We start from the raw sequence: 19,247 nt of genomic DNA on the forward strand, positions 1-19,247 counted from the left end.
CTCATTTTCATTTTACAGTTAAAAAAAAAAAAATCCCTGAAACTTAGAAAGTAACAGTGCTTAAGCTATATACTTACTAAATGTTACCGGTTTCTATTGAGGATATTTCAGTCTAATAGAGGAGATAAAGAAAGAATGTAACTAAAAAGGGAAATGTAATATAAAAAATAAGGGTTAAAAGGAAGGAGAGATACATTGAGGATGGCATTGGAGAAGGGTTTTGAGGGTTGTGTAGGAATGCAGAAGAAAGGAAGGCTTTTAGTAGAGCCTGCAGAGACTGGTGAAGAGAAGTGATCCCTTCATTTGCCTTAAGAAAGTTGTTGAAGGATATGTTATGTGTGTGTGGGTGGAGGATTGTGTTATGTGACAGAGCAACTTAAAGATTTTTCCTGTTTGTAAAGAGGAGACACTGACATTCTTTTGAGATGAAGACTCGATTGTAGGAGATATAATAAAATAAATCTGATAGCAGAATATAAGATGGGCTGTAGGTGGAGAGACACTATACAAATAGAGTGGAAAAATGGAAATAGGAACATTCTGATTGGGAGAAAAATGAATTTGGTTTTGAATCTTTTAACTTGTAATGACAGGAACTCCTCTGAAAGAGCGGTCAACAGATTAACAACAACTAACCTGGAGTGATTACATAGATGCCCTCCACCTTTTCATGCATTTGAAGTTAAAATGCATTACTGAATCAGAGTTAATAGCTTTGTGTGTCATTAGTATGAGGTGAGAATTGGAATTCCAAGATTGGATAAATTTGTTATTATTCTGAATTAGAGTATAGCAGATTTGCAGGTTAACTGCATAGTAAAGGATATGTTCTATTCACATTTGAACCATGCAATATTTTCTGTTAGAATAATGATTTTAATATGGTATGAAGAAATTGACACCTTTTTCTCTCATTTTCTTATAATGATTATGGAAACAGATATGGCAAAGCAGAGCTCCCGAAAGGAGTGATGATCAGCTATCTCATGATAAATCTGGATATTAGTTCTCATGCCTCGGGACATCCTATTGGGAACACCACGCCAGCTCCTGGGATCAGACTTTCATCCACTTAGTACCCACCCGTTTGTCTGAGCTACTAAAGCCAGCTAACTACTAATGGCTACTCAAAGGAAACATTTGGTGAAAGATTTCAATCCTTACATTACCTGCTATATCTGTAAAGGTTATCTGATCAAGCCAACTACAGTGACAGAATGCCTCCATACTTGTAAGTATCCTTTATGTCATCTAAAAAATTGTACCTATACCTATACCTATATTTGTTCTTTTAAAACTGCCATGTTTTGTTTTTATCAAAATTTAACTTTTTAAAAAAGGAATTCTAAGAGTTATCTTTGAATGGATTTTCAGATTATTTGTCATTGAGATATCAGTGGCATATACTTTTTCTGTTATTTGAATCTCAATACATAGTGGATTTTTATTAAAATACAAAATGTTCTAAAAATCAGAAGCATACTATTGATTATGACTTTTTAAAAAAGTGACCTATTTTAGATTTTTATTTTAAAAAATTGTGCTGAAGGAATTAATGTGCTCAGAGATTTTGTTAGACTTTTCATACTTCACCTCTTTGGTTCTCAAATTGTGTGATTCCTAGACAGGCAGTGCCTTTATGAGTATACCCTGGGAACTTGTAAGAAATGCAGGTTATTGGCCCCACTCTAGATTTTCTGAATGAGAAACTCCAAGAGTGGGCCCAGCAGTCTGTGTTTTAAGGTGCCTTCCAGGTGATTCTGAAGCATGCTTAAGTTTGAGAATCACTATTATAATATCATATCTTCAGATATGATATTATCTCATATTTTCTCATGTTGCATTCTCACCTGTCCCATCAGAAGAGAAAGAAACATTTTTATAGTCACTTATGCCATAATTACACATACTTATGTTTTCTTATTTCAATGAAAATAATTCTTGTAAACTCAAGTTGAATGCCTATTATTGCACCAAAGTAGATACTTTGTATGCTTGATTTCATTTTAGCTGTACAGTAGCCTTGAAGCTGTTTGGAGTAGATCTAGAGGGAGAGAGGATATACAGATTTATCTTCATTTTAGGAAATTAAGAGTTAAGTAACTTTCCTGGTCTCATAGTTACTGCGTGGTAGACCTGAGTTCAGCTCCAAAACTCATGCTTTTTCCAATATAGCTTGGTGGGGTTTGTTTTTCACTTGTTTGGTAAATCTTCCTCTGCTGAAGTGAAGTGGTACAAAATAGAATAACCTAGAAGTTGTTAAAATGGTAAATTTTATATTACATATATTTTACCCACACACACACACATCCCCACCCCCACTCACACATACAAATAGAATCACCAGGGGAACTGTTTAGATATACACATGCTCAGGATCTTACCTGGGAAGATACTGTGGGTTTTATGGTAAAGCCTGGGAATGTGTATTTTGGAAAAGCTTTCCCACTAATGCTGCTGTATCATTGCCTCATTTTGTTCAATTAGCAGTTAAATATGAAATGTCATATTATTAATTTGCCATCGCCTTGCTTAATTATTTTAACTTGAATGGTTCATAACTAATAGTCCTTGAACATACATTGATTACCTACTATATGTCAGGCACTTTTCTAGACACAGAGGGTACAGTAGTCTCAAGATAATCAAAGCTTTGTGCTCAGAAAGTTTACATGCTAGTAAGGAGAGGTAATATAAATATGTACTATGTTATGGTTAAATACTGTGAAGAGGAGCAAAGTAAGATTGTAGGTAGGATTTGGGGGTTACTTTATATAGAGTATCCAGGCCAGCCTCTTTGATATAATGATATTTGAATAGAAACCTGAAAGGATTGAACTCTCTGAGTATGTGGAGAAAGCATTCTAAGCAGAGGGAAGAGCAAATACAGGATTTGAAGTAGAAATGTTTGGGAGGTTCAAGAAACAGCAAATCAGAAGTCTGTTACTATAGGTCAACTGAAAGATTATAGGGCCTCAAACAAGGTAATAAGATGTGAGACTGACATTGTGAAAAGTAGTTAGGTTATGGATATTTTTGAGGACGAGCTGATAAGATGTGATTATTATAGAGTAGGGACTTAAGCCAGTTGTCTGGCTACTTTTCCTATTTTACCAAGCATGGTACATGGTTTGTAGTTTATCTGGTTTTGCTACTTCTAAAATTTGTGCATTGTTTTTATATTTGGATCTTTCCAGAAAAAAACTGCCAACTCTGGGAAATAAGGTAATTTCCTCAGTTTCTATCTGTATACTACAAATATTATAAATGTCCTTCAGAAAGAAAAATTTGAAATAAAATTCGATCTTAAATGTCCCCTTTTTTGAAGTAAAAGCAAAAGATTCTGCAAGTATACACAGTTTATAACTAATGATTAGTTTTACGTTCTCAACAGCAGTTTAAGGCCTGAGAGTTAAATGATAATTTAAACTGCTAATTCATTCTGGCCTAAAAGATCTTTTGGCATTCGTCAAGCACCAACATGGAAGAAGTATGATTAAAATACATTGGTAAATAACAAATGTAGCCTTTATCATCAACAGAGAACCTGGGACGATAGACTAAATGATTGAGTCAAGTACACAATCTAGTGCCTGAGTAGAACTAAGAAGTCTGTAGCACTAAATTCTTGGATTTCTGTTTAGTTTTTTAAAAATTATTTATGTTGAGGTTTATAGGCTAAACTAACATACTTGCAAAGTATTTCCTTTTTGCATTGATAGTATTAATAGTACCATATAGCAGTGTTATGCAAACTTTTGATGAGTCTTTGGTGTGTGGTGATACTCTCGGTTTTATCTCTTCTTCCTGGTAGAAGAGATAAATTATATATGTATCTATCCTAAATTATATATGCATATATAATTTAGGATAGATACAGTGGTAGTATGATTTGGAATATAAAATTAAGTTATATGATATAAAATTAAGTTAAATGACCAAATGGGAAAGGCAATAAGAAATATTAAATGACATTGTGATATCCTATAATATTTTTAGATCTTGAGTTAGTTTTATTAAAAAATTTTATTAAAATAATTTTGCACAAAGATTACAATTGTGTAACACTATAATTAAAGAATGAGTAAACACTAGTTCTTGTTATGAAAACTTGTAAGAAACTTAAAGATTTTGGTGTTACTATCCAAGTGAGAAATATATAAGTGAAGCTTTATTGTTGATGAACAAAACCAGAGATGGAATCTATGCTCCAGACTATGTAGTCAAGTGAAGAAAGAGTAAATGAGTTAATAAACTTATGAAACAAATTCATATGCTATAAGTGTAATGAAGATAATGACACAGGGTGATGTAATAGATATTGGTGCAGAGTGGAATCTACTCTAATTCAGAAGGAATTAGAATGCTTCTGAAATTCGTAAAGCCATAGACTCTATGGATCAGATGCCCTTGGACCTGGCTTCAGTAAAGATGCCGAGGGCTTCATTGCTGTGGGAGGCAGGGGTCATCCTCACTTTGATGTGGATACACAAAGCTGTTTCAGCCTTCTCTCAAATTACTATGCAAACACATTTCAACTAAATTTCTCTTCCTCAAGCCAGATAGATTGTTGCTTTTCCATTTTCCATAGAAATTCTGGAGCTAACACTGCCTGACTGCCCTGTGGTTATAGAAGGAAGAACCAAAGGCCAAGCAGAATGGTGCCTACAGCACTCTAGCTATGTGGAAGAAAGAAAAAGGGACAAACCTTCCCCATACACACATACAAGGAAGAAGCCCCGGTGCAGTGATACAATTCTATAATCCCAGTGAGAAGGATGAGACAGGAGGGTCACAAATTCAAGGCAGTTTGGGTAACTTAGTGAGACCTTCTCTCAAAATAAAAATTAAAAAAGGGCTAGGGATATATGTCAGTGGTAGAGCACCCCTAGGTTCAATCTCCAGTATTGCAAGGGAAAAAAAGGAAGTAAGGAAGGAAAGGAGGAAGGGAGGGATGGACAGACAGAGGGAGGGACAGAAATGGTGGGGCATCTATGTCCCAGGCTCCTGGCAAGGAAATGCAAAACATCATAGAAGTCACACCTTTAACTAGACTCCCACTCCTAATATCACTTCCCTTATATAGGTCAAGACATTTAATAAATAGATAAAACTTTAAAATGAATTTTAAATTTTCAAACACAAGTGATCATTTAATACTAGATGAACTAAATCTACATTAACCATGGTGAGATAATTTTAATAACCTGGTCTAAAGGAAAAAACTGTTCACACAAATAATGTCTTAATTTTTAAAATAAACAATTCCATGTCAGGAGCTTTTCTAGTAACGGGGGGTAGAGTGGTAAATAAGGTAAATTTGGAACTTATGCTCTAACAAGCAAACTTTTCATAAACCAAGAAGAGATTCTGACACATATAGTATTTGGATATATCTTTCTTTTCTATGTGTACTCATCTATTCTGAGACTTCAGCTAACTATGCTGATGTCTCCTAAATCTTTCTGTCTTATAGCTGTCTTCTCTTGGCTTTAGAATCCCAATTGAATGTCCTAAGCCCACTTGAAACACAGCATATCTAAAAATGGACAAGTGGGATACTAACATTGAATTGTAGCAAAACTGTGACAGTCCTGTCTGGTCTCTCTCTTTGATATTTCTCAAGACTGTCCCATCAGTTCCATCCCTCTGTTACTGTTCTATTTTGGACACTTCTTACTTCTCACCAGAACCACTGCAGCACATTCTTAACCTGTGTCAGAGTGGTGGTACTTAAAAACTGCTTAATATCTCTATCACTGTGACTTTTGAGCCTACCCCAAAATTTTATAAAGGTACTTTCTTGCCCTTAAAACTACTTAGCTGTGATTGGTTTCTGCCCGTCTCTTTCTGCCACACCACTTGGCACACACATATGCAGATACTTAGTTCAGCTGTTTATACTGTGCTTGGAGTGAACTACTTTTCCTCTGGGCCCAGCTAACAGTTAACCATCTTTTAAAACTCATCCCCCCAAAAATGTGCAACCCACTTGCTTCCAAGACAGATTTGGGTGAAATGTCTTCTTGGTATCTTGGATTTGAGTACTCAATAAAAGCTTAAATTAACTTATGAATGACTAATAAATTATTATTTTATTGTGTTTTTTTCTTTCAAAAATTTTAATGCAGTAGTAGATAATCTGAAAGGCATGTAAGCAGTGTTGGTTAGGAATTATAATTTTAGAAATACTGTCTTGGAAAATCTATGTAGGTGTCTTATGGGTCTCAGGAAAAGGGAAAGACTCTGGGGACTAGAAATAGGTGGTCCTAGATTAAGGGATATTCCATCTCTTGCACCAGGATCCTGAGAAGTTTTCTGAAGCTGCATAGAGTGTTTGCTGGTGATTGTATAGGTTGTTGACTTAAAATGAAAGACTTTTCACTTAAACTAAGGACAAAGGAGCTTTGTTCGGGCAACTCAAATGTGATGAATGCTGTGCATTGGTTCTTAACCCTTTTGTGAACAGAGGCCCCTTTAGGAGTCTGATGAGTCTTTGCTCAGCACAAAGTATATTTATAGACATGAAATTCTGTGGTACAGGAAAGAAAAGCTTTCTGTCCTTTCAGAGATTATGGCAGTAATCCCTTACCACAGAATGAATTCTTTGGAAAAACACATTATTGTATTTATTTTTTTTATTTATACAAAGAAGAAGGGTTCATTGATAAATATAGTTGATGTTACAGTTAGAAGACCTGGATATTTTATGTGGCCATGTGTAAGAGTGAAGGAATAACTTAATCATATGATGGCAAATTGAAGTACTACCAACCACTTAATTGTTTTTGAATAAGGACTTAAATACACAAGTATTAAGGCACAGAGAACTCATGATTATTTGAAATTTAGCATTTAAAACTCTTATGCTACATACACTTGCTACTCAAAGAGCAGTCTTCAGGCCGGCAGCATCTACTAGCAACAGCATCACCTGGGAACTTATTAGAAGTGCAAATTCTTGAACTTCACCATAGACCTACTGAATCATTCTCTCTGGGGAGATGGCCAGAAATCTGTAATAACAAACCCTCCTGGTGACTCTGTGGTTTACTGAAGTTGAAGAAGCACTGCTCTGGACCAGACATTTATAATACTGACATCTCTGAAACTGGGTATTGTACTTTTAATCATACATAGTTAAAATGAGTGCTAATGAAAGATTAAAATAGCAGCTATTGTTTATTGAATGTTTCTTATGGGTTTTCTATTCGTTGTCTTATTTAATCTAACAAAGAGCCCTCTACCTAGATGGTATTATTTAATCATTCAGTAAATGTTTATTAGCACCTACATGTCATGTGTCAGTATTTTCTAGCCATATTCTAGGAACACAGCAGTAAACACAATAGGCATAGTCTGAACTTTCTAGAACCTGTGTTCTGACAGGAAAGACAGTAAGCAAGTAAAGAATGTAATTTTAGAGTTTGTATATAACAAATGCTATGAGGAAATGAAGCAGAGAAAAATCTTTCTTGGGAGTTGCTATTTGAGAAGACACTAAAATAATAGAAGGAAGTAAGCTACATAAAGGTTTGAGGGAAGAGTACTTCACATTCTTATTCCACATTTTTTTCCGAGACAAGATTGAATAATGTTAAGGAATACAGGCAATAAATGCTTGAGCTGGGTTCTGAATCTGCAATGTGCATTGTGACATTTCCCTATTTTTTTCTTAGTTCTACTTAGTTTTATGAAATTTCTTTAAGCAGCATGTTAATTGGTATGCATGATAGGGGGACCTCTTCTATGTTTTGGTGATTATATGAATAGTTATTATGTACCTAATTAGGATCTGAATTTATTATCCTGAATGAATAGTCATTATAATGAAGAAAAAATATATATATAAATTTGCAGTAATGCATTCTTTTTTTTTTTTTTAAAGAGAGAGTGAGAGAGGAGAGAGAGAGAGAGAGAATTTTAATATTTATTTTTTAGTTATCGGCGGATACAACATCTTTGTTTTGTATGTGGTGCTGAGGATCGAACCCGGGCCGCACGCATGCCAGGAGAGCGCGCTACCACTTGAGCCACATCCCCAGCCCCAGTAATGCATTCTTTACAAAATTTTAATTTTAGGGTTAAAAAATCCTACTTTTAGAATAAAAATCATATGCCTAAGTAGAAATTACATTTATTGTATCAATGGGTTTAAATAAAATGTTTTAGATTACACTCAAAATCTAAGTCATCAGCGTACTTTACATGTTTCAAATAGTATCTTAGCAGAAATATTCATTTATTAAAGTGATTGTAGTGATCATACATACATTTTGATGACTTTAAATATGAAGAAAATTATAGGTTTTAAATAATATGGAAATCATTTATTAGTAGTAATAATATTAAAGATGAAATATATTAGGTGTAAGGTTATTTTAGCTTTTAAAACTGTGTTGGCTAGGAATGTTTCAATAGTTGAGCAAAAGCATCATAGCAGACACTAAAGGACAAAACTGGGGAAGAGCAGTAGTGAATAAGTGATATTATATTCTGTATTGACTTCTTAGAGTAAATAGTATCTAGGTCAGAATGAGTTGGGACTGATATCAATGTTAGACTGAGGAAAGCACATTAACCAAGTGCAAAAGTATTCATGTAATCATGGTGAGTATGTAAGTGTTTTAATAGTCTAGCTAGAAAGTTGGATGTAAGCATTATGAATAAGTACAGTCTAACTTTGTAAAAAAAAAAAAAAGATATTTTCTTTTGATTACTCTGAAGACTTCATAGCTACTTTTGTACATATTGGATTTTATCAGACTATTTGATATTGAGTCAAAAAATTTAAAACCAGTAAGTAGAACTTATTTCTCAGAATACTCAACCATTGACATTCCTTTACTGAATTAATACAAAATTACCAATGTTAGATTTTAGTTAATATTCAATTAGCTCATTTTTTACTTTATACTTATTTTTATAATTCTAATTTGTTATATATGACAGCAGAATGCATTACAATTCATATTACACATACAGAGTACAATTTTTCATGTCTTTGATTGTATACAAAGTATATTCACAACATTTATGTCTTCATACATGTACTTAGGGTAATGATGTCCATCTCATTCCACCATCTTTTCTACCCCCATGTCTCCTCCCTTCTCCCTCCTCCCCTTTTCCCTATCTAGAGTTTGTCTAATCCTCCCATGCTTCCCCTCCTAACCCCACTATGAATCAGCCTCCTTCATTGTCAAAAAAGTCACTGGTAAACTCAAAATTTCTTATCTTGTGTTAGTTGGAAATGTAGGCTTCTTTCTGACTTAACTATAGTAGTATATGAATAGGCCCTTGAGTCTTGAGCCCCCTTTCTATTCTAATCCTCTTTCCTCATTTATTCCATAAATATTTACTGTGCGCTTCCTTTCCCAGGTCCTGTTCTAGGCATTTGAGACACATCAAGAAACATAGTAGGCAAAAAGTAGATCATAATGTATATTAGAAGATGATAAATGCTGTAGAGAAAAGTAAAGTCAAACTGGGCAAGGAGAATTGGGCAGTCAGTGAGGTGCTACAATTTAAAATCAGCCTGTTTCAGGGTGGACCTCACTAAGTTAGTGACTTTTGAACAAAAACTTGAGGTAAAGGAGTTAGCCAATCAGATATCCAGAGGAAGAGTGTATCAGGTAGAAGGAAGAGCAACATGCAAGGCTCTAGGGCGGAGTGTGTCTGACATGTTGAGAAATGGCCTTGAAGCCAGTGTAGTCCAACATCAGTGAGTGAAGGAGTAGTCAGAGAATTGATGGGAATGGGTGTGGCCACAGGCACAGTTCTTAGAGGGCCACTTAAAGGATTTGGGCTTTCATTCTGAAAAAAATGAATACCCCTTTCAGGGAAGGTTTTAGGTAGGAAAATGACAAATTTTTTTCTGTCTTATGTTTAAAAGAATCACTTAGACTGCTCTGTTAAAAACAGACCTATTAGGAGACTACTGTGATAATCTAGGCAAGAGACGGTGATGGCTGGCATCAAGGTGGTGGTGGTGGTGGTGGTAGACAATTGTCAGATTCTGAATATGTTTTGAAGGTAGATCCTTATTTACCTAGTGAATTATATGTGAATTATGAAAAGGATAGCTTTGAGATTTTGGCCTGAGAAACCAGATGGATAAAGATATTGTCAAATAATATAGGGGGATGGGGTTGTGACTCAGTGGTAGAGCACTTGCCTAGCACATGTGAGGTACTGGGTTTGATCCTCAGCACCACATAAAATAAATAAAGGTATTGTGTCCATCTACAACTAAAAAAGTTTTAAAAAATGATACAGGAAATTCTAAGGGTGGAAGATCAGGCTATTTAATGTTATTTTTTAGAAATTGAATGTAAGTTATTTCTTATAAATGGAGGTATCCAGCTGAGAGTTGGACATATCAACCTGAAAAATCATCTGCATTATAGGTCATACTTAAGCAATGAAAGCGTGAAGGGAGTGTACCTAGGAAACAGAAGAGGAACAAAGACTAAGCCCACAGCAGCTTTAACCCCTCAGGAAGAAAAGGAGGGGAGAAAAATGGAAAAAGTAGAGTCCTTCAAAGGAAAGATGAAAAATGGAAAAATGGAAAGAGAAAAATGGAAAAAGTAGAGTCCTTCAAAGGAAAGTAAATGTGTAGCATGAAGGAGGAGTTGTGTGTGTTGTGTAGCATGTTGTATGTGTTGACTAAGATAGTTCTGAGAACAGACCACTGGATTTAGCAATGCTGATCTTATTGAGCAGTTTCAGTGGAGTGGGAGGAGGGCAAAAAATTTAATTCCTGATTTTGATCATTATACTATAAAAATATAAACATTTAACTTCAACAAAAGTAAGGATTTTAGAAATGAGAAGAGAGAAATTAAAAGAATAAGTATAGGTAGCTCTTTCAAGGAGTTTTAGTGTAAAATAGAACAAAAATAGAGTGACTGCTGATAAGGGAAGTATAGCCAACAGAAGTGCTTGTTTCTGGGGCTGGGGATGTGGCTCAAGCGGTAGCGCGCTCGCCTGGCATGTGTGCGGCCCGGGTTCGATCCTCAGCACCACATACAAGCAAAGATGTTGTGTCCGCCAAAAAAATAAATAAATAAATATTAAAAAAAAAAAAAAAGAAGTGCTTGTTTCACACTGAGGAAACGATATGTTTGAATGTTAATAAGAATCTTCAGAGGTTTTCGTATAGGTTATGGAGAGGGGATCTTGTGAACTGGGCAGAGATTGACTTTAGATAGGTACATGGTATTTCTGCAAACAGGCAAGAGCATAAGTATAGATGCTAATAGGTGAGTAGGTGTGGTGGTACAAATTCTCTTTGATACAGTTTTTCCTTTTGTTTTCAGTAAAATAGGAAGTGAGGTCTTCAGTGGAAAGTGAGGATGGAGGAGGATATGATGGGGGTTTGAGAGAGAGGAGAAATATGAAGTACTGGCAAGGAGTATAATGGACGTGGGTCATTGAGTATGGCTGCCTGGCAGATGAAAAACCTACGTCATGAGGTTCATGGTCATATATTTAAGGTGAGAGACCAGTCAGCATGGTTGTATGTTTTTCTCCTGTGATGTCCAGCCATCATCTTATAGAAGCATTATATAGAGAGATTTGGATTTAGACAGAATTGTAGTTTAATTGAGCAAGTATGACCAAGGAAGAAAGGGCATTTTATCAGATTTTTATTACTATAATGAAATACCTGAGGCAGACTGCTCAAAAAAGAGGTTTTTTTTAGCTCACAATTTAGGAAGTTTAGAGTTCAAGATTGGGATATCCTCATTGATTTGGCCTCTAGTGATGGCAACAGATGGCATCACATCATGACCAAAGCAGATGTAGGAGCAGGTGGTCACATCTCAAACCAGGAAGCAGGGAGATGGAGGTGCTGAACCTTCTCTTTTCATAAAAGCCCTTTTGTGAGAACTACCAAAGGATTACAGGAGAGCAGCCTTAATCCCTTTCAAGGTTAGTGCACCCAGTGACCAAAGGACCTCCCACTAGTTTCCACCTCTTAAAAGTCTCACCACCTTCTGCATCATCATTCTAGAGACCAAGCCTCTAACATATGGACCCTGATGGGGGACAAACCACATCTGAATTATAGCAGAGGAATAAAAAAAAAAAAATAGAAGTAGAGAAGAGCAGAGCTATCAAAGTTATATGAAGAAGTAATTATCTTGAGTGATCATGCAATTTATATTGGTAAGGAAAGAAGTAAGGCCATCACAGCACTCAAGCTTTATGCAACTATCTAGACCTTGTAGTTCAACTTGACTCCACAAGCCAGACTAAGAAGTAGGTAGTCTTGGGCTGAGGTTGTGGCTCAACAGTAGAGCACTTGCCTAGCACGTGCAAGGCCCTGGGTTTGATCCTCAGCACCACATAAAATTTAAAAAAACAAATAAAAATAAAGGTATTGTGTCCAACTACAACTAAAAAATAAATATTAAAAAAAAGAAGTGGGCAATCTTTCCTATCGCCCCTGGCCTGCTCAGTCTACAGTCTCCAGACCATGCTTAAATCAGACTCTGTCTTGACCCTGATCAAAAGTCTCTAGTCTGCTGCTGTTCCTTTATCCTAGCAAGACAAACAAAAAACAAGAACAAAAAGGAATATAGTGTTCTACTCAGAAAATAATGCCATCCTCAACATTCTCCATGAAATTGCAATTCATGTCAGTCTTTGAAAGAGATGTGCCAGATGTAACAGCATAAGAAAAATAAAGATGTTCATTGGTTCTTTAGGTAAAATAAGGAGATACTGTCTCATGGAAACAAATTACAGCTATTCTGGATTTTTAAAAATTAATATTAGTTTTACATGTAGGAATACATAAGAAAAGCAGGAAACTGATACCTCTTTTCTTTGCACATGACTTTATCTTACTTATAAACTGTTACCAGATAAAGTTTTCAAGACAAATAGTATATAAAATATTGTCAAGAATGGTACATAGAGTTGGGGTCAAGCTGTATTGTTTTAAAATGAAGGAATTTTATTACCATGAATATAAATAATGTATGTAAAAAGTATGAAGATGGCACAGTGTTAAAATCATGTGAAACTACAATATTCAAGTAACAAGTTGTGGGACAATGTTCTAGGGTTAAAGTGCCAAAGCCATTTCTGTACTGATTGTTCTCTTTTTCAGGTACCAGGGGAGAAGGATGGCCCTTCCTTGTTCTCCAAATCATGTATCATTGTGTTCTAGCAGTAGAAAAGACCTAGCTCTTTTCTTATAAAAGAGGCAGAAACCAGACAGGCTGGTTCAGAAACAAACCAAACTTCTCAAATAGAATCTATTTCATAACTCAAAAAAAAAAAAAAAAAAGAATGGTACATAGGGGCTGAGTATCTAGCTTAGTGGTAGAGTGCTTGCCTAATATCATGAGGCTCTGGGTTTGATCCAGCAACACACAAATACACAGAACAAAAAGACAGTCAAGTGCTTAAGAAAGAAGGAAAAAGCATGCATCTAAGTTAACAGATAAAACCAGCACAACCAGATGATTTTAGCAAAGAAAGTCAGCCCTTGGTCAGCTTTCATAACAGAGCATTAGCAATGAAAGACAATGCCAAGAACATGAGAGAAAAGACTATTCTTGTTTTATTATCCATGATATAAGAATTTGTGCTCAAAAAGAAGAATATGTATAGATTGTTTTATGCTATCAAAATTGGTAAGCTTGTTCTGTGTGATACATAAAAGAGATAGGTGGGTCATATATCTAAGACCCACAACAATAAATAGTCTTATACCTGTTGTGGGGATGCCCCAAGCATTTGAAAATACCCCTTTGATAATTCAACTATGAGATCCATATATAATAGTGTGTCAAAGCAGGTATATTCCAAGTGATTGGTGAGAGACAAAATAAGCTAGCTTTTACACCAGTGGGGCTTGACTAGTATTGGCTTAAACATGATGTTAAGATAAGAAGCCTAACAGAGAAGTGTTGGTGACTCTTAGAAACTCACTCCACCCCATCCCAGAAAAAGAAGTGTCCTACATTAAAAGGGAGGCAGTTCTATTGAGATGAAACAGTGTGCCTGAAACATCATACATGAGTTTCAAGACTAACCCTGGGTGGGATTGCCTGCAGGGAATTAAGACCAACAAATGAGAGACATTCCATTGTTTCAGATAGCATATCAAAATAATCAGTTGATTCTATTCAATGCTTGATTATCTTTCTTATGATTTTATGTTCATTTAGCAATCTAATTTATAGTGATGGCTTATATTTATTAAGTGCTTCCAAGTTATCAGACAATGCAAACCAATAAACATTACATGCATTACCTTACTTGATCCCTATAAGAACTCTTACTTGATCCCTATAAGAACTCTGTAAGGTAAGTATCTTCGTTACCTGCATTGTACATAGAGGCACAAAATAAGTAATTTATCTAATGGCAGACCTGGGGTACAGAACAAGGCAATATGCCTCAGGGTTCTTTGGAACAACCATGCTATACTATCTTAGCTTTTCACATAGATCTTCATTGTAGGTACATTAGTCACATATTCTTTTGATTGTGTATTGTCCTGTGACTGTGATTTCCTAATGATGATAATAAAATGACTTCTGACTGTGGTTTAGCAGAGAGCCAGGTCCTGGAATGGAACCTAACAAAGAAAGGTACTAGCCAGGAAAGCTGGTTTTATTGTTGTTGTTGTTGTTTGTTTCTTTGTTTTTCTTTTTGTGACCATCTCCTGGCCTCATTGGCCAGTGTTTCCCAGTTATATCTGGCTACATCAGTGAGAAGTCTTTGCAGAGTAGAGTCCTGGTGCTAATATCTCAGATATTCTGATTTAATTGGTCTATGGTGGAGACTGCAAATGTATTCTTTAAAAAATCTCACTGGTGGTTGTGATGCCCATCTAAGAAAAACTGCTTTAGAAGGCACGGTGGAAATTTCTCTGTTAATTTGTAAACAACTTGTTCAAATCTAAGAAATGGTAAAAGTAAGGAATTCATGGGGTAGTTTTAAGTTTTAAGTTAAATGATATCTGTGATGAGCTAAAAATAAAGATCAATTGAAGATATAAAACCTTGATGCCAGGAACCAAATGTTATTTATTCTAAGATACAAATCACATAGTGGTTTGGATTTTAAGTCTGGAGCTGCACCATCTGGGAATGGATGCCATCTCTGCTACATGGTGGACAGCTGTGGGCAGCCTGCTCAGACTGTCCATTCTGAGTTTGTGTTACTCATTTGCCAAAGGGGGATGGTAGCAGTCCATCCTATAATCCATACAAAGCTCTGATCCCTGAGCCTGATATTTAGTTAGTGCTCAGTAAATGTCAGCACTTGTTATTTAAGTGTTTTTCCAACTGGGGATGTTCTTTGGTGAACCTAACTCCATTTCTGACCCTCGTGTTTCATGTGGCTATAGCATCTGTCTTTAGTCTGGTTGGTGAGAATGGAGACTGTAGTTGGTTTTGATTCTTAGACTCAACTATAGACTAGAACCTTTTCAAAATAATTCTGGGACCAGCTGAGTTAACCAGTACAGCATTTAGAGAGCTTGGATTAAATCTTTATGATGTTTCTTAAATGTGCTCTACTGCTAGTATAGATTTCAAATTATTAACTAAGACTCACAGGTCAGTTTTCTGGTCATTAGAAGTTTTTCAAGCATCTAAGGGAAACCAGTTTCTCATTTTACTTTTCAGTTTATTTGAACTTGTGTCCTGGATTTCCTCAGGTTTTAATTTATACAAGTTTATACTTTAATAGCTTTTAAAGCTGTATGGAAGATGTATTTTCTAGATTTTTTTTAAAAAAAGAACAAATAAGCTACTTAAAGGGGATATTTTATGCAAAATATACTAAAAAGAGAGCTAAGTCTATAAGTTGACATATGTAAGGCTTTCTAAGGCATTCTTATTCTATATATTGTAGATCTATAGAAATGAAAAGCAAATGTGTCCTATACACATAACGTTGGTTAAAATAAAATGGACTCTAGATTCAAATTCTGCTTTCACTACTTTCTGGCTTCATGACTTTAAATAACTTGCTGTAGTTCCCTGATTATTTTCTTCATCTAACTAATAGGGTTATAGTAAGGATCAAGTTATTAAATTGTGTGGAATTCTGAAAAAGAAATTTTAATGAAAACAAATTTTTGACCTAAGCCTCTGGAAAAAAACTTTTAAAAAATTTATATCAGAAAACAAGTTGACAGGTGACATCTCCTACAGAAACCTCTCCCTTTTCATCTGCAAAAGTGGAACAATATACTTTACCTCAAATGTTGGTATGAAAGGTAAACTCACTTCTTGATGGGAGTTTCTGTTTCCATCTAGAATAGCACTCTTTCAGTAGAAATAAATTTATTTCTCTTTCAGTAGAAATAAATTTTGAGCCACAAGTGTAATTAAAATTTTTCTAGTAGCCACATTTTTTTAAAAAGAAACAAATGAAGTTTATTGTAACAATGTATCTAACCCAGTATCTAAAATATTGTCATTTCAACATGTAATTAACAAAAACTGAGATTTTTTTCACATTTAATATTATAGATATAGTATGTGTTCTACAATTACAGCATGTCTCAACTCGAACTAACCACATTTCAATTGCTCAGTAGCCACTTATGGCTGATGATTACCATATTGAACTGTCCAGATCTAGAATATAGATTAGTATTCCCTATCCTTGGTTACTGGTGCTTGTTTTGCCCGCAAGCAATTAGCATAGCCTATTCTTAAAACCTATTCTTTACTGATCCTTCGGTTCATAAGCGTGATGATTGGGTATTCACGCTCTTGTGTGAGATGTGCCTCCCTCTAAACCTTGTTACAACATTGGCACATTACCCGTCTGACGTGAAAAAAAAAAACAAAAAAAAAACCTATTCTTTAGATGCTTGAGCCTTATATCTTCATCAGGCAACTTAGATTAGTATCTTTGTCCCTAGTAGGATTGGGTCCTATCCTTAGCCTTTTGGCTGACCTACATGAGGATTTGCTCTGGGCATTACGTGTACCTCTCTGTTTGATCAAGGCTGGTACACTACCAGGGAATGCTAAATCCATTGAGTGTGATAAACATTTGAACCACAAGGATTAGGGCTTCAGGTTAGGCTTTGTAAAACCCCTTCACTCTTGTTTCTTCTCTGTCCTTCCCCCCCGCCCCCCGCCTCTTTCCCAAAGTTCAAAGACTAATCTAGTGTTTCTGGGAAAAGAGCAAATACTAGTAATCTTTAAAGGAATTCAGCTTCTCTCTCCTCCACTTCAATTTGGCATAACAAGGCAGCACTCTCTTCTTAGAAATTATTTTTGACTTTTTAAAAGATATTTAGAAAGCTTTTTGGGGTCAAGAGATGTGGGGAGCAGTGAAGGTATTCAATTGCACATGTTTACACCAAGTTAATTTTTTGTATCTAAACTTTAAAAAATATTTTTTTCTGATACTTTCACCCATATTTTGGGAGAATTATAATGAAGGGGGTGTTATCCTAAATAGTGATATGAAGTGCAGAAAGGTAGGGAGTATGGGATTCAAGTGTACTCATTCCACAAAAATATCTGCTCAGCTGTCACCTTCTTAGGGAAGCCTACCTCATCATTCTATATAAATAGCTTCCAACCCCCTGCACCCTATCTCTACCTTTTGGGGAAGAAGAAGGTGATAAAAATATTACTTATCACTGACTTAAATTATTTGCTTGTTTTTCTGAATAGACTATAAGCTCCATAAGGATGGGACTTTGTTTTGTTTACTTCTTCATCCCCAACTCCTAGTATAATGCCTAGCATTCAATTAATGCCTATGGAAACAATGAATAAATATGTGAAAATGCAAAGATGTTGTTTTCTATATATACTAAATGATTTTAAAATTAGAATTACCTAGTAAAGTTCTTGTCTGACTATTACTAGTTTGGCCAGTATACGTGATATGTTTGAATTTTCAGACCTAATTTCAATGGTAGAATCCTACTGTTTGCTCTTGACCATACATTTAGGTAAAGTTTTCTTTCTTTTAGAGTATAGGGCTTGAGAAGGGGGAAAGGAGTAGCTTGGAATGCAATTGTAAAAAGAGGGTGCAGTAGCCAGTCTATACCTGATGAGAATTTCAAATTATGCAGGGTAATAACATAGAGGAAGGGTATTAGGATAGGGAATTGGATTATATAGTGCAGGTACTACAAATGTATCCAAAGTTTGAGGCAAGACTGATGGCATAATAGAAAAGGTGAAAGAGTCATAACCATAGAAATTAGTATTACTCAAAAGAAATGTGGGGTTATATAGGGTTATGGCCCCAAATCCACGAATCATGTTTCCATTGTCTTGTTTAGAATCTGTGTTTAAAATTTTAATTATCCCTCTCAGTTGTTCTTCCGGTTTACTCTCATGCCTTTCTACCAATATGATACTATTTCTGTACTTGGTGCTCCGCAGAACTATGGTACTTTGAACACAGACTCTTCACATTCTGCAAGGACCAGAAATTTCATTGTAACTCCCTACCATTAAAACTAACCCAACATGTTGAGAACTCTCAAATTCTATTAAGTTGTATTAAGAACTATTTATGTTTCATCCAAACTGTTAGCAAAAGTAGTAAAAGCAAATTTATCAATTTTTGCTTTTCTCTTTCTTAATTCTTTAAATGAGAAAAATCTCTTTTGTGTACATGCACCAGGTTTTTAAAGAAATATGAATAGAGTAGTGTTTAATAAAAACAATAAGCAAAGATGTTATTTTCTATATATATTTAATGATTTTAAAATTAGAAATACCTAGTAAAGTTCTTGTCTATTATTAGTTTGGTCAGTATATGTGGTATGTTTGAATTTATCTAAATATTTTTATGTTGTGGTAATAGGCTTTCATTTCAGTTGGATTTTTTAATAATGTTATAAATTTAAGGTTTTATAAAGTTTGATTAGTTAATAGTATTCCAATTGTTGTAGGTAATTTTTTTTACTATTTCTGATTACATTTAATTTAACTTTAAATCAGTGTTCAAATGATGCATTTTTTACCTTACCTCTTCTTTCTTCTTAGTCTGTAAGACTTGTATTGTCCAGCACTTTGAAGATAGCAATGATTGTCCAAGATGTGGCAACCAAGTTCACGAGACAAATCCATTAGAAATGTTGAGGTAAGGAAATGTATTTCATAGTTCAAACTTAAATGAATTGTATAAGCTCTTAGATTTTATAATACATCATGTTTCTTAATATCTTATGGATTATGAATTTTATGACTTTTCTTTTAAAGAATTTTTTAAAGTATTTTATTGAGTTA

General features: G+C 35.0%; 1 protein-coding gene and 1 non-coding gene across 5 annotated transcripts in view; both read left to right on the plus strand.

Annotated features, from left to right (window-relative positions):
* The window catches only part of Pcgf5 (polycomb group ring finger 5), a 117,801-nt gene that overhangs the window by 60,292 nt on the left and 38,262 nt on the right, over window positions 1–19,247 (plus strand). For all 4 annotated transcript variants that reach the window (XM_046450087.2, XM_046450086.2, XM_046450088.2 and 1 more), the window contains exons 2-3: window positions 941–1,231; window positions 19,005–19,101. In XM_046450087.2, coding sequence (XP_046306043.1) covers window positions 1,120–1,231; window positions 19,005–19,101 — 209 coding nt within the window. In that variant the 5' untranslated portion in view covers window positions 941–1,119. The remainder of the gene's footprint in view (window positions 1–940; window positions 1,232–19,004; window positions 19,102–19,247) is intronic.
* LOC124096620 (small nucleolar RNA U13) lies at window positions 16,714–16,815 on the plus strand. The gene has a single exon (XR_006852924.1). It is a non-coding gene; the product is annotated as a small nucleolar RNA U13 (small nucleolar RNA).

The sequence above is a fragment of the Marmota monax genome, unplaced genomic scaffold (assembly GCF_021218885.2).
Source record: "Marmota monax isolate L192 unplaced genomic scaffold, Marmota_monax_Labrador192_F-V1.1 WCK01_AAM20220418_F8-fsc00004, whole genome shotgun sequence".
NCBI lineage: Eukaryota > Metazoa > Chordata > Mammalia > Rodentia > Sciuridae > Marmota > Marmota monax.